The 13081-nt window shown below is 35.5% G+C and overlaps 1 protein-coding gene across 4 annotated transcripts; it reads left to right on the top strand.

Annotated features, from left to right (window-relative positions):
- The first annotated feature begins 452 nt into the window (after positions 1 to 452).
- On the top strand, positions 453 to 11999 carry phyhipla (phytanoyl-CoA 2-hydroxylase interacting protein-like a). Of its 4 annotated transcripts, none has more exons than XM_058748319.1 (6): positions 453 to 752; positions 992 to 1257; positions 7249 to 7439; positions 7667 to 7841; positions 8167 to 8284; positions 9059 to 11999. In XM_058748319.1, the coding sequence occupies exons 2-6, from the start codon at positions 1152 to 1154 to the stop codon at positions 9594 to 9596; spliced, it is 1128 nt and encodes a 375-aa protein (XP_058604302.1). In that variant the 5' UTR covers positions 453 to 752; positions 992 to 1151; the 3' UTR covers positions 9597 to 11999. The 4 variants fall into 4 exon arrangements, with proteins under 4 accessions (XP_058604302.1, XP_058604304.1, XP_058604306.1 ...); XM_058748321.1 differs by having other exon boundaries at positions 989 to 1257; XM_058748323.1 differs by having other exon boundaries at positions 663 to 709.
- Positions 12000 to 13081: the final 1082 nt, after the last annotated feature.

The raw sequence follows: 13081 nt of genomic DNA, 5'->3' as shown, positions 1-13081 counted from the left end.
TGTGACTAATTTCTAGCCCGCAGGACTACTACTGGGAAACATGCATAACTATTAATTAACATTTAATAATTATGTGCCCCCAACACTTTCCCACAAGTGGTCTAAGTAATCCATCAGTTTGTACAGTAGCAAAAATGAGCAGAAATTGTGATGCCGCCTTAAGCAACACAGTGAAGGGTTTTTGAACGAATCTTCTAAGTGAACGACTTATTCTCGTGCACTTAAATGTAGTGAGTAATATTTTCCGATTATGAATATGTAAAAATGACTGATGATAATACACAATATAGACAAGCATTTTAAGAAGGTTTCGGTCGTGACCCGAGAATTATCGATTTACTCATAACACGCCACCTACTGGCGTAAATGACTAATGACAATACACAATTTAGAAACGACTTTTAATCAAATATAGGCTTAATAGAAGTTGTATCACTCGTGAATGACGCTCTCAGTGTTAGTTATTTTTAATGGAATCATTTACTCGTTATCTGATGTAAAGGTCCTGGACGAACCAGTGAAGGAATCCGAATGAATCTTTTTGGTGCACGAATTCAAAAGATTCGAATCACTGGGATGAATCAATATCCCCGCCCTGTTCATGCAGCGGCCGATTCGGTACCAAATAAGGACATGAGCTCGACCGCTTGAAGTGACGTCAGTGAGATGGATGGTGGAATGAGTCTTTCGCTCAGAGGCGGGAGCAGAGGTACAGGGGTACACACAGAGTCTGCTGAAACTGAGAATTAACGGTAGAGTAGACCGTAATCTCGTTACATAAACCATCACTGAACGAGCCGATCCTCTGTTCATTCGCGTTAATCCGTTTCTCCTCAGAGCGAAAACACTTGTGGCGTTCGTCAGAGCGAGGGAATTTAGATACAATTCTGTTTCTCAATGAGCACAACTACATTCATTGTATTGAGCCACTAGAATAAAATAATCTCCCTTATAGTGTATATGCTTCTGTCCTTGTATCTATGTCCAGCAGTGTGGTGATGACGACCCGCTGACGCGGTTTCCATCACAACGCCAGGAAAAGAGAGAGAGAGAGAGAGGAATCAAGGCGACAGAGTACAAGACTCACCTTATTTGGTTTCAAAGCCGAAGCTGAAGAATATTTCCAAAGATATCCAAGCGCCTCTGCAGACATGGAGGCGGCGAGTTTGGCACACGGGGTCGCGAGCCCGTTAAGCCCGCGCGAGGGCATGATCAAGAACCTGAGCCTGGAGTCGCTCCAGCTGTGCGAGAGAGACGGTAAGAAACCGCTGCAACACGCTGACTGTAAACTTGACAGGTTTTTCCACGCCTGTTCTCCCTCTTAACAAACCTTTTTAAAGGGCCATGTTTATTTTGAAATGTGTTGAGCGCTTAAAGACTGTAGTAAAACGGGATTATTCATTGCTGTAGAAAAAATCGCCTGTCACATCCATGAAAAGCGGAATATGAGACATGGCAGGCTGCCTTTGTGTGTGCTGGCTGTGGTATCTGATAGTGAAATCTCTGCTGTCTGTGCTAGGCTTTCGTTTCAGCACCATGGACACTACCCTCTTGCAGTCAGCTACCTTTTCTCTTGTAGTCTCGTTTAATTGTCATGCGATCAGTTAAGCTGAACCCAACAAACTGGTATTGTAAACCAGTAGAGAAAATAAAATAAATATCAAAATAAAATAATCATAATAATTTCAAGAGCCCTAAAGCAGTAAAGGATGCTGATGTGGCAGGGGGTGAGGCTTTTTGACAGCGAGAGAGCTTCTATATATTTGTTCATTTTTATATTTTATATACATGCATTATGAAAAATATGTAAACATATATAAATAATTGTAAACTTTATGAATAACTCATAATATAAACATAACTTGGGCTATAGCACTCATATTTTGCAAGGTTATATTTCATGTTATGCTTTGTATATATAAATATATATATACTGACAATTGTATATATACTACTGAAATGTATCAACATAATTATATTTGTTTAAGTTAATACTTCATACAATACACACAAATTAGTTAATGTTACTTTTTGTTTTTCCTATATTTAATATATGTTATATAATCATACATGCATACATATATATATATATATATATATATATATATATATATATATATATAACTCATAATATGTTTTGCAATATATATTATGTTTTGTATATATAAATATATTTACAATACAATACATAAACACATTTCTTGAATCAGTACAGATGACTTAGTGCATCAGACATTTTTAGAAGCTTCATGTTGGCAGAAGGTGAAGTCAGGTGCTTGCACACACACACACACACACACACACACACACACACACTGAGCAGGACACATTTTGGGAGGAACCTGCTCTGGCTTTTAAAGGTATACAGGCTTGATATAGAGGCTTACTTGAGGATACAGTGTTTGCCTTTCACCTGTTTCCATCTCATTTTGTTTGAGAGGAATTGCAGGCCTATAATAAATGCAAATCCATTTTAACTGGCGGAGTCACCTTTGTCTTTTTAATAAGCGTTACAACCATCAGTGTTTCAATAGTGAGTGTATGTTTGAAAATGTCAAAATGTGTCATCCTCTTTAAGAATGACTGATGCAAAAAACTGCAAATACACAATTTGGCAGGCTTCAGAAGAATGCAGCGTTCCTCTAAGGCTAGCACAATGACTCACCAGGTTTTTGAGAGGGAGTTTTTTATCTTCCCTACATGAATGTATTTGAATCAGCATTAATTAGCCTGAATAGATTGCTGTGCTGGCAGCACATTGCCTCTTATCTCTTTGAGTTACCAAATTTACACATCAGCGCTCATTTAATTTTGTTTAATTGCAACAAACTGAGGGAGTGCATAATGCACTGTTTTTGAGGTACTAATTGAACTCTCTAATTAGTTAGCATGAGTGTGCTTCTCAGACATGACGGAAAACATTCTCTTTAAACATGGACCAGACTTCTCCTCTGTTCAGCTGTCCTAACCGGACACAGCTGTATCTGCTTTTAAACACCCTTGTTTAAGATCTTGCAAGATGATGTTTAGGATATTTTTATCTAAAAACTGTGCTCTAAGTGATCATTTCAGTTAAAGTGCATTCAGATGATGATTGAAACTGCTAGCGTTGCTTAATGCTAACCCATCAGCTGAGTGCCGGTGTAAATATCTAAATCAGATTAGCTAGAAACCTGAATCTGTTCCATGCAGGACTTTGAGCAACCTTGGGGATTCCTGACTGCAGCCTGTAACACCTGAACAAATATATTTAGAGAAATGTTGAACAAATAACATAAACAGTTTAAGATGTTGGAGTGAGCCTTTCTACTAAGGACCTGGATTTGCAATGGAGCGGCTGTAGATTTGATCCCAGTTAGAGGCAACCGGTGAACTGTAAACTTTCTGTGCCCTTGAGAAAGGGATGTGAGTATACAGATGCAATATGAAGGCTAGGCTATGATATATGCGATGAGTGAAATATAAGAGAATTAGCAAATGTTAAACTCTCTAAACAATTCACAACTGTTTAACATCATCATGTGATGTTTAGAAAAACATCACATTCTAAGGAAAGACACTTGTTTTTAATTGATATTGAATTACAGACAGCACATGCTTAATTAATAGGTAGACTGCTTGTAACATTATCCCTAATTAAATGCAAATGTTTCATTCTGTATGATTAAGTGCTGTAATGATTATATGTTGCTTGAGGCTTGACTTAAGTTCATTTTCCCTCCCTTAGAGAAGCTGTGGGCTCATGAACTAGAAAACAGCAGCCTGCTGTACCATTTTATTATGTGAACAGCGCTCTGCAGCTCATCTCGGCAAAACTTAATTGCAAAGTAAATGTCTTTATTGCAGGCGGAGAGAACCAGATTATGCGCAGTGCAAATTTTCCCACTCACATTTGGAGCTCAGATGCCAAGAGAATCATGTAGAAATATGATTTGATTTGATTTTTTACTCTTATTAGGTAAATAAAATAGCATACAGACTAGCAGGCTTTTGTGGTCATTTTTGAATGGTTTGCTTTAGATTAACATTAATATCCTTTTAGGTTAAAAGTACAGTTATTTAGTGCTGATAGATATTTATAATAATCAATAACCAAGCTTGTTCATGTTAGTTTGGTGGTAGTTTCTGTCACTCTTGCAGTAGAGATCATAAAACGTATGAAGCCTGGCATATAAAATAAGTAAAAAAAAAACCAAACTGCAATCTTCATTTCTATTGATTATTAATAATAATATAAATAAATGACATTGTTATAGACATTGTTATAGTGAAGATTTATCAATGCTCAATATATAAATATATGCTTATCTCTTTGATTTTTACTATAACCATGTTCTTGCTTCCATAATTTTTTACATATATAAAGTTTTAGACTATAAATGAGACCATAATTTGTAATTAAGAATAAATTAGCCTGGGACTGAAAACTGTTAAAATGTGAATTTACTGCCATGCACAGATTCTTGTTCTGCAAATGACAAACGTGTGTATTAATATGCAGTTCTGTGTGCATTTTGGAGTGGATTCAGAGCTCATTAAACAAACTCTAAACCCTGCTAAACTAGCATTCTGCCACAATTCAGAGACATTTGCAGTTTGAACCTGCAATCTCGCTCTGTGTTGGAGCTCATAGAGGAGAAAAGCATTGTTTTCATGCACAGGGACCAATACTATTTTGTAGTCACATGTGTGTTACAGTGCTGTTTGCCCACATAAAGACCTCACTGTAGTTTTGGATTTGTGAGTGTGTGGTTTGATTTGCAGTCTGTAGACTCTGGACATTTCAGTTTTTTCTTTGTTATGTAATACTGCAGTTTTCTGGGAAAGCTGCTCACACAAGCTGCTCTCCTGATGGATATTCTTGGTTGTTTAGGTGTTTGTGAAGGAGATATTTGGAGTGGAGTTTAGTGATAGATTTATTTGAAATGTCTGATGTTTCAGTAGGTTCTTCTGTGTGTGCATGGCTTTAAATAGACTGTGGTCCCACAGGAGGCTTTTAGCCATTATTAGAGTCGATATAGAACCAGACGCTCCACGCTTTTCCTTCTTCTCTTACTCTCTCATGATTCAGCAGGTAGTTCTCTGTCTGCGGTCTCCTACATGTTTTGAGTCTGACATTGTCTATATATACCGTTCAGTTCAAAAGTTTGTGGTTGATTCAATGTTTGTCTTAAGGCTGCATTTATTTGATTGACTGTTTCTCAAACGTTTCAACAGTAATGCATGATAAATAAAAGGTTTTATCTGTCAGCTTTTCTGAGAAAAAAAGTTTTTCTATTTGAATTACATATAACAGCTAGAGACTATGAAAATAATTTCTCTTCCAGCTGCTCTGACTTTTGTTTACGAACTTACAAATTAAGCGCTGATCACTGTGCATGTAAAGCTTCTGCCCATCTTCCTCTTTAAATTATGCTACATTGATTAATGGCCTTGATTTGTTTCCATGGAAACTGCTGTCTTTGTTAAAGCTTGTTGAAAGACCTGTGGGTGTGTTTTTAAGCTGGCACTTTTGTAGAGAGATGCATACTGCTGGTTTAGTACTTGTTTTTAGGTACAAATAAAGTCATCTCATTTATACAGACTTGCTTTATGATTTTGTTGTGAGTTTTTTTTTTTTTTTTTAATGATTCTTTGACCAAAGCTTGGATAAGATTATATTAACATTGGCTGGAAGTACAGTTGTTTGTGTATGCTAAACATATGCAGCATCAAACCAGTTTCTTAAAGCGTGAAGGAAAGCAGATTCTGTAGTGAGAATATGTTAGAAAAAAGCAGAAGTTGATAAACAGACATCTGTTGTTTGTGTAAGGGAGGCGGGGCGGGGTTTGGAGGGCTTCTTCTGCCAGAGCCAGTGTTGTGGGAGGGCAAGTGTAGTACAGGAACATATCTATAACTCAGCTGAACGTTGTGAGTACTATTATTTTTCATTTCACTGTTTTGTTTGTGCTTTTACCTTCTTGTGCATTTGTCTTCTTTCTTTTTTTTTACTTTATATTTCATAAGTGCAACTTTATTTCTTGTAATTGTCACTTTCGTTTCTATAATTAGACTTCATATCTCACAAATATTTTTTTTTTTACAACACAATGTGACTTTTATTTACAAATTATGACTTTATTTCTTACAATATTGACTTTATTTCTAATTTTGAACTTTATTTGTTGCAATTAAAATCATTTCCCATAATTGTGACACAATGTGACTTTCTCACAATGTTGACTTTTGTTTTTTTATCTCAATTACATTTTGTATTTTTTATTCTAAGACAGAAACAGGCTTTCACAGGATTGTTCTGTGGTAAATAAAGCAGAAGAGTTCTGTATAAAAAAAATACAATAAAATAGCAATATTGTAAAACATTATTATAATTTAAAATATCTGTTTTCTATTTTAATATAGAAATTTTTCTAATGTCATTTATTTCTGGGATGGCAAAGCTGGCTTTTCTCTGTTACTCCAGTCTTCAGTTTCACACAATCCTTCAGAAATAATTTTATTATGCTGATTTGATGCTAAACATACATTTCTTATTCTTATCAAAGTTTAAAAAATTGGCTTTTTATTTTCTGGAAACTGTGATACATTTTTACAGGATCCTGTGATTAATGAAGTTAAAAAGAACAGTATTTATCTGAAATATATATATATATATATATATATATATATATATAGTAACACAGTAAATGTCATTACTGTCATTTTTTATCAATTTAATATGTCCAAACTTTTGAATGTTAGTATAACCTCAGTGTTCAGTAATTCATTTAGTGGTAATTCATTAATATTCAGATATTTATCCTCCAATAAACATAGATCTTTTGTGCTGATTTTTCCATAATACTCTTAAGTCCATATTAGAGTAATTTCTTTCCAGAGGAATATGTCAGCAGTAGTAAAGAATTCAGTTTAGGAGAGAAAGAGCTCAGTGTTTGGTGAACAGTGAGCTGACGGTGCTTATTGTACAGTAAAGCTTTACCCTATTCATGGTTTCAAGAGGCGGTTCAATGTTCACTGTGTTCTGTGTGTGTGTGTGTGTGTGTGTGTGTGTGTGGCATTCAGGAATCCCACATTCCTGTTGTGCATTTCTAGACACTAAGATAACACAGTGCCCACACTGTAGCCAACAAAGCACATTTCTAACTCTGTGTGATTGTGTATGTGGGTCAGTGTAGCAGTCTTTATAGACAAAAAACGTAAAATATTTCAAACAAAACAAAGGATTTTAGACGATATGCTTTCTTTCAGGTAAAGCTGAGGATCCCGGAGTGGTAGGAATGGAGTTACCCGTTGCTCGCAACATCAAGATCAGTAACATCACCTGTGACTCCTTTAAGATCTGCTGGGATATGGACCCTCACACCACAGAGAAGATCACACATTACTTCATTGACCTTAACAAGAAGGAGAACAAGAACTCCAACAAATTCAAACACAAGGTACTCAATGATTCAGTTCAAATTATTAAAATTTTTCTGAGTAGTCTTGAGTATTGTCTGGGGTTTCAAAGTTTGTAATAGTTTATAATACAAATGGGCTTTTTTTTGCATATTTATGAGAGTGTTTTAGCTAAATTTTGTTCTGTTGTTCATCGTCATAAAGAAGATTCAATTGATTAAATGTCATTAATTAGTAAATTCATTCCTTGATGACTCTCTGTCTTTAGGATGTGCCTACGAAGCTTGTTGCTAAGGCAGTCCCGTTGCCCATGACAGTGCGAGGCCATTGGTTCCTGAGTCCACGGACAGAATACACAGTTGCTGTGCAAATAGCATCCAAACAGACCGATGGAGACTACGCTGTATCAGAATGGAGTGACATTGTTGAATTTTGTACAGCTGGTAAATCACCCAAACACACACATACAGATAAAAAAGAATGTAAGACAAGACTGTACAGCACATTTGATGAACAAAGGTAATTAAAAGTGCTTTAAATTGGCATTAAAAGAGAGAAAAAATACAATTTGAAAAAAAGGGAGAAAAATAATACATAAAATTGCTTAGGAATATAAAAACGATTGAGGAAAAATGCTGTAAATACCTAAATACCAACAGGAGAATAAAGACATGGCTCTTTTAAATGTGCTGCTGATCAGCTTTTTATGTGGTTAACAAGACTAAAGAAAATTGATGACAAATAAAAACATTTACTTCAATTTTGTAGATTATTCCTCGGTGCATTTGACGCAGCTGTTGCAGAAGGCTGAAGTCATTGCTGGCAGGATGCTCAAGTTCTCCGTCTTTTACCGGAATCAGCATGAGGAATACTTCCAACACTGCAGGTGATTCAGAAAAAAAAAAAACCTCAGTAAAAAATGTTTATGATATGAAAGAGGGAGGGAAAAGAGAACGTAATGCTGGTTGAGGAAGATAATAACAATCTTTCTTTACTGCTGAGATTTCAGATCTGCATTAGAAAGCAAACAGCTCCCTCTTGTGGAATAATTTCTTCATTAATTAGCTGGGTTTACTTTCTTCTTTTCATGAACTGCATTTATATTTTCTCTTACACTAATGTTCAAAAAATTTGGGGTCTAATGCTCATGCATTCTGAGTTATTTACACTGTTAAAGAGTTGGATTCTCATGCTAAACATGGCCAAATGCACTGTTTCCGGGTTTGTACAAGTATCAGAAAGTTTTTATTCAATCATGGCCCTTCGTGACATCACGAAGAAATTCATGCTTTTATCAGCAGAGATGCTTTAAATTCATTACGGGTGACAGTAAAGACTTTCATAATGTTACAAAAGATTTCTATTTCAAATAAATGTTTTATTTATTGTTACCTTATTGTAAAGTGTTAATGAAATATTTCTTGAGCACCAAATCCATAATTTAATAAAATCAATACATTTATTTTAAATTGTAGTAATATTTCATAATAATACTGTTTTGCAGTATTTTTTTTAAACAAATGCTGCCTTAGTGAGCGTAAGAGACTTCTTTCAAAAACGTTGAAAAATCGAACTGATCACAAATGTTTGAACAGTAGTATAATGAAAGTATAAAATGTGATTAAGGGATTTTAGAAATGTCTTTTTTTTTCTCTCACAGAGATGTTCTTGGCGGTCGAATGATGCCCTCGGTAAAGGACAACAGCGGTAGTCATGGTTCACCTCTCAGTGGTAAACTGGAGGGGATCTTCTTCAGCTGCAACACTGAGTTTAACACCGGTGAGCCGCCACAGGATTCCCCATACGGCCGCTTCCGCTTCCAGATACCCGCCGAGGTTCTGTTCACCCCTGATACGCGCCTCTACTTCGGGGATTTCTACTGCATGTACACTGCCTATCATTATGTTATCCTCGTCCTGGCACCCCGGGGCTCACGCGGAGACCTGTACTGCAGAGATCGCCTTCCGGAGCTGGATGTGACGAACAACCGCTTCCTGACACGTGTCTGCGGGGAGGATGGGCGGGTGGTGTTTCAGCATGCGCAGGATGTGATTCTGGAGCTGATTTATACTGAGCCGGTGCCACTGGCACAGGGGACTGTCTCTCAGATCAGTGGCCACCAGTTGATGAGCTTGTCAACTGTGAATGCTAAGAAAGACCCCAGCTGCAAGACCTGCAACATCAGCGTTGGGCGCTAACTAGGCGAACATTCACACACAGACCCAATTGTGCATATAGCAAGAAGACCTCCTGAACAACCTTTGAATTCTACGTTACAAAACAAGATTCAGATGAACTCCGAGACAAATGGCCCCAGAATCCTTCAGATATGCCCATGTGGCTCTCAAACCCTTTTGGGGGGCCTCACAGACCCCCAGCTAATGCTAGAAAATTATGTCTTTGCTCAATGAACTGAGAAGTGTTTAAAAAAAAAAAGTGCAACAGAAAAAATAGAAAAGAGTAAGACAAAAAAAAAAAAAAATCAAGATTTGAATTTAGAAAAAAATTGAGAACAAAGAGTAAAGCTAAGTTTCCAAAACCTTCAATCCCACTGTGAATTTTTCATGTGTTTTTGGTGCTTTTTCTGATCGATATTCAGACCCCAGCTCTGTTTATCCCAAAACCATTTGTGACTTTTTTTTTAACACACAGTGACTTTCAGACAAGGATGTCTTGCTCAGTTTCCGCTGAGGCTTTCAAGCTGCCCTTGTCTCTTATGTTGGACTTGTACTGCATGAAGTCTGATCCTTTAAGCATCTACATGCCACCTCAGCCTTTAAACCTTCTATATAGGGATTTTCTTCATTTACACAGATCCTGTGGTCTACATGCCCACTGAGCTTCTATTCACCCTTGCCATTCGCCTCTGAGGACTTCTACTGCATGTATACTGCCTATCATTACATTATCCAGATGGATGTGACAAAAAACAAATGCTTTAAGAGTTTTACGCCAACTGATCCTTTAAGCACCTACATGCCACCTCAGCCTTTAAACCTTCTCCTTTATCCTCAGTCTTTTCATTTTCTACTCTGATCGCAGTTCTCCTTTAACCTTTCTTACTCATTAAATATTATTTTGATGTTCTTGTTTCATTGTTCTTGTTTTGTTTTTAGAGACTGTGTGCAGTATTGATGGTGTATGATGTTTCCTGATAGAACATCAAGCAGTAAGTAGAATTGATTTGTATAAAACATATCCAAAACATATCCACTGCAGGACACGGCTATGTCCAGGTTCTTGAGGAGCTTGCACTGTTCTGTCAGAGGCGTGACGGTTTTGTTCTTGCACTCTCTGGTGGTGAAAAAGTTCAATTTCACAGATGCATGCCTAAGATTTTGTGCTGTACTGTATCTGAACTTGTTACTTACTCCTTAAGATCCAAATATAGAAGCCAATCACAGCAGACATGGATGCACAATGTTTATTTTTCATTTTTTGAGAACTTTTAGCTGCCAGTATCCTAAAATCTGTGGTCAACATGTAGCTTTTGCTCAAAATAAAGAATTTGAATTTTATTTTATTTTTTTGTTCACTATGATAAATTCTACACTGTATGTACTCATACTGTTCAAACGTTTGGGGGCATACCAATGCTTCGTTTATTAGATTGACAATACTGCAATATTGTAATACAGTAATATTATGAAACATTATTACAATTTAAAATCACAGGTTTTTTTATCTGAATATATTTTAAAATGTAATTTATTCCTGTGATGGCAAAGTTGAATTTTCAGCATCCATTACTCCAGTTTTCAGTGTCACATGATCCTTCAGAAATCATTCTAATATGCTGATTTGGTGCTCAAGAAGCATTTATTATTATCATCAATGTGATGCATTTTTTAAGGATTTTCAGAATTTTTCAGCATTTATTTGAAATAGAAATCTATTTAAAATCATCAATTTCATTATTTTTATTTTAAAGTATTAATTTCTTAAAAAAAAAAAAAAAATCTAACTAACCCAAACTTTTGAACAGTAGTGGAAAAAATATAAAGCCCAGTGAGTGTGTTTTGTGTTTTCTGGGAGTCCTGATTATATATGAGGGTGTGTGTGTTTCTCTGCATGTTTTGTCTGTGTAAGTAAGTATGTGCACTGTTTAGATTCGAGTGTGGTGTGTGTCAGCTGGAAATATGACTGTTTGACTGATAAAGCGGCACCTGTTTGCTCAGTTTAAAAATTTGAACTACACTTGTCTTTTGCCAGAGGAAGTCTGTCATATCTCTGTGCACTTCATTAGTGAAGAAGGGATGAAAAATGAACAAAAAGCCCTGTTTATTGACTCCACTTGTTCATGACTTTTATTGCCTTACTTAAATCTTACTCTGTAGAAAATGTTTGTTCAAATTTGGACTCGTGCACAGGACAGTATCCTAAATCAACTTCTCACTGTGTGAATGTGCCTCAGACTGACAGACATGATCAGTAAACATTGTTTTTCTTGTTGCCATGTTTATGAATACCAAATGTGACTGTTCATTAAAGATCGTTCAGAATGAGACTACTGTGTATGTTTAGTGAGCCAGTCTTTGGGAAGTCATTCTACAAAAATGATCTGTTTTCTCATGCATTTAAATTTGATAGGCTTTAAGTATTTATAGATAGGTATAGGTTTCTACTTTTATTCAGTTCATCAATTATAAAAGCATTTTAAACACGGATTTAAATGTTCTACTATTTTGGAATTTATTGAGTAAACACTAGTGGGCTGTGTGGCTCGTTGATGAGTCGTCTGTGAAATGAGAAATATTGATTAGGATTTTTGTGAAGGCTTAGCCCTTAGAATACAAAAATAAAAAACTAATTGTGAGTTTAAAATGATTACGGTACAATTAACAATTATTAACCAATAAGCATTTTAAATTATATTATTATAATGTTTTAAAATAATAAATAAAATGACACTGATCACATTGTGAATTACGAGGTCGCAATTTTGAAAAACAAAGTCGCGTAGCCTATGATTCACAAAGTCAAGGTGACGTCCCCATCCCCCTCCTTCACACACACACACACACACACACACACCTTGCTCCATTGTTATTGTCAGGTGACAAATCTCAGTGCTGACTGATGCAACTACCAGAACTTATTTCAAGAGAGCCCCGCCGCTTTTTAACCCACACGTATGGACCTATATATTAATTCTTTCTGTAAGTGTATATATATTAAATCTTTCTTAATTAGCATAAAATATATTGTCACATAAAGTAAAACTGGAAATTGGATCAATTTGATAAAACTAAATTTGGATATATATATATGTGTATTTAAAAATATATTACAAAAACATAAACATACTGAATTTTTGTGTATGATGTTTTATTAAAGTTGCATATTATATATATATATATATATATATATATATATATATATATATATATATATATATATATATATCCATTTCTATGAGTTCCAAAGGTTTATTATGTACGATGGGGAAGGTTATATTGTGCCTCTTGCTCACTGTGGCTGGTGAGTTTACAAGTGCAGATTTTCCTCTTTTTATTATTGATTAATGAATATAAACTGCAAATATTCAATTCATAAAAGCTTTCCTTCTCTTTACCTAAATGAATTGCCATTGCCAGTACAGTCAATATAGAATTATTTATTCATATTCAAAAATATGAATATGAATGAATTATGTGTTTGTTTGTTTTGGGTTTTTTTTGGC

Source organism: Onychostoma macrolepis, chromosome 17 (assembly GCF_012432095.1).
Source record: "Onychostoma macrolepis isolate SWU-2019 chromosome 17, ASM1243209v1, whole genome shotgun sequence".
Classification (NCBI taxonomy): domain Eukaryota; kingdom Metazoa; phylum Chordata; class Actinopteri; order Cypriniformes; family Cyprinidae; genus Onychostoma; species Onychostoma macrolepis.
This window is presented reverse-complemented; position numbering and strand designations above follow the sequence as displayed.

Coding starts and splice junctions, on each gene's coding strand:
- phyhipla (XM_058748319.1), top strand. CDS start 1,152: ATGGAGGCGGCGAGTTTGGCACACGGGGTCGCGAGCCCGTTAAGCCCG. Junction 7,440..7,666: donor CCAACAAATTCAAACACAAG/GTACTCAATGAT, acceptor CTCTGTCTTTAG/GATGTGCCTACGAAGCTTGT. Junction 8,285..9,058: donor GAATACTTCCAACACTGCAG/GTGATTCAGAAA, acceptor TTTCTCTCACAG/AGATGTTCTTGGCGGTCGAA.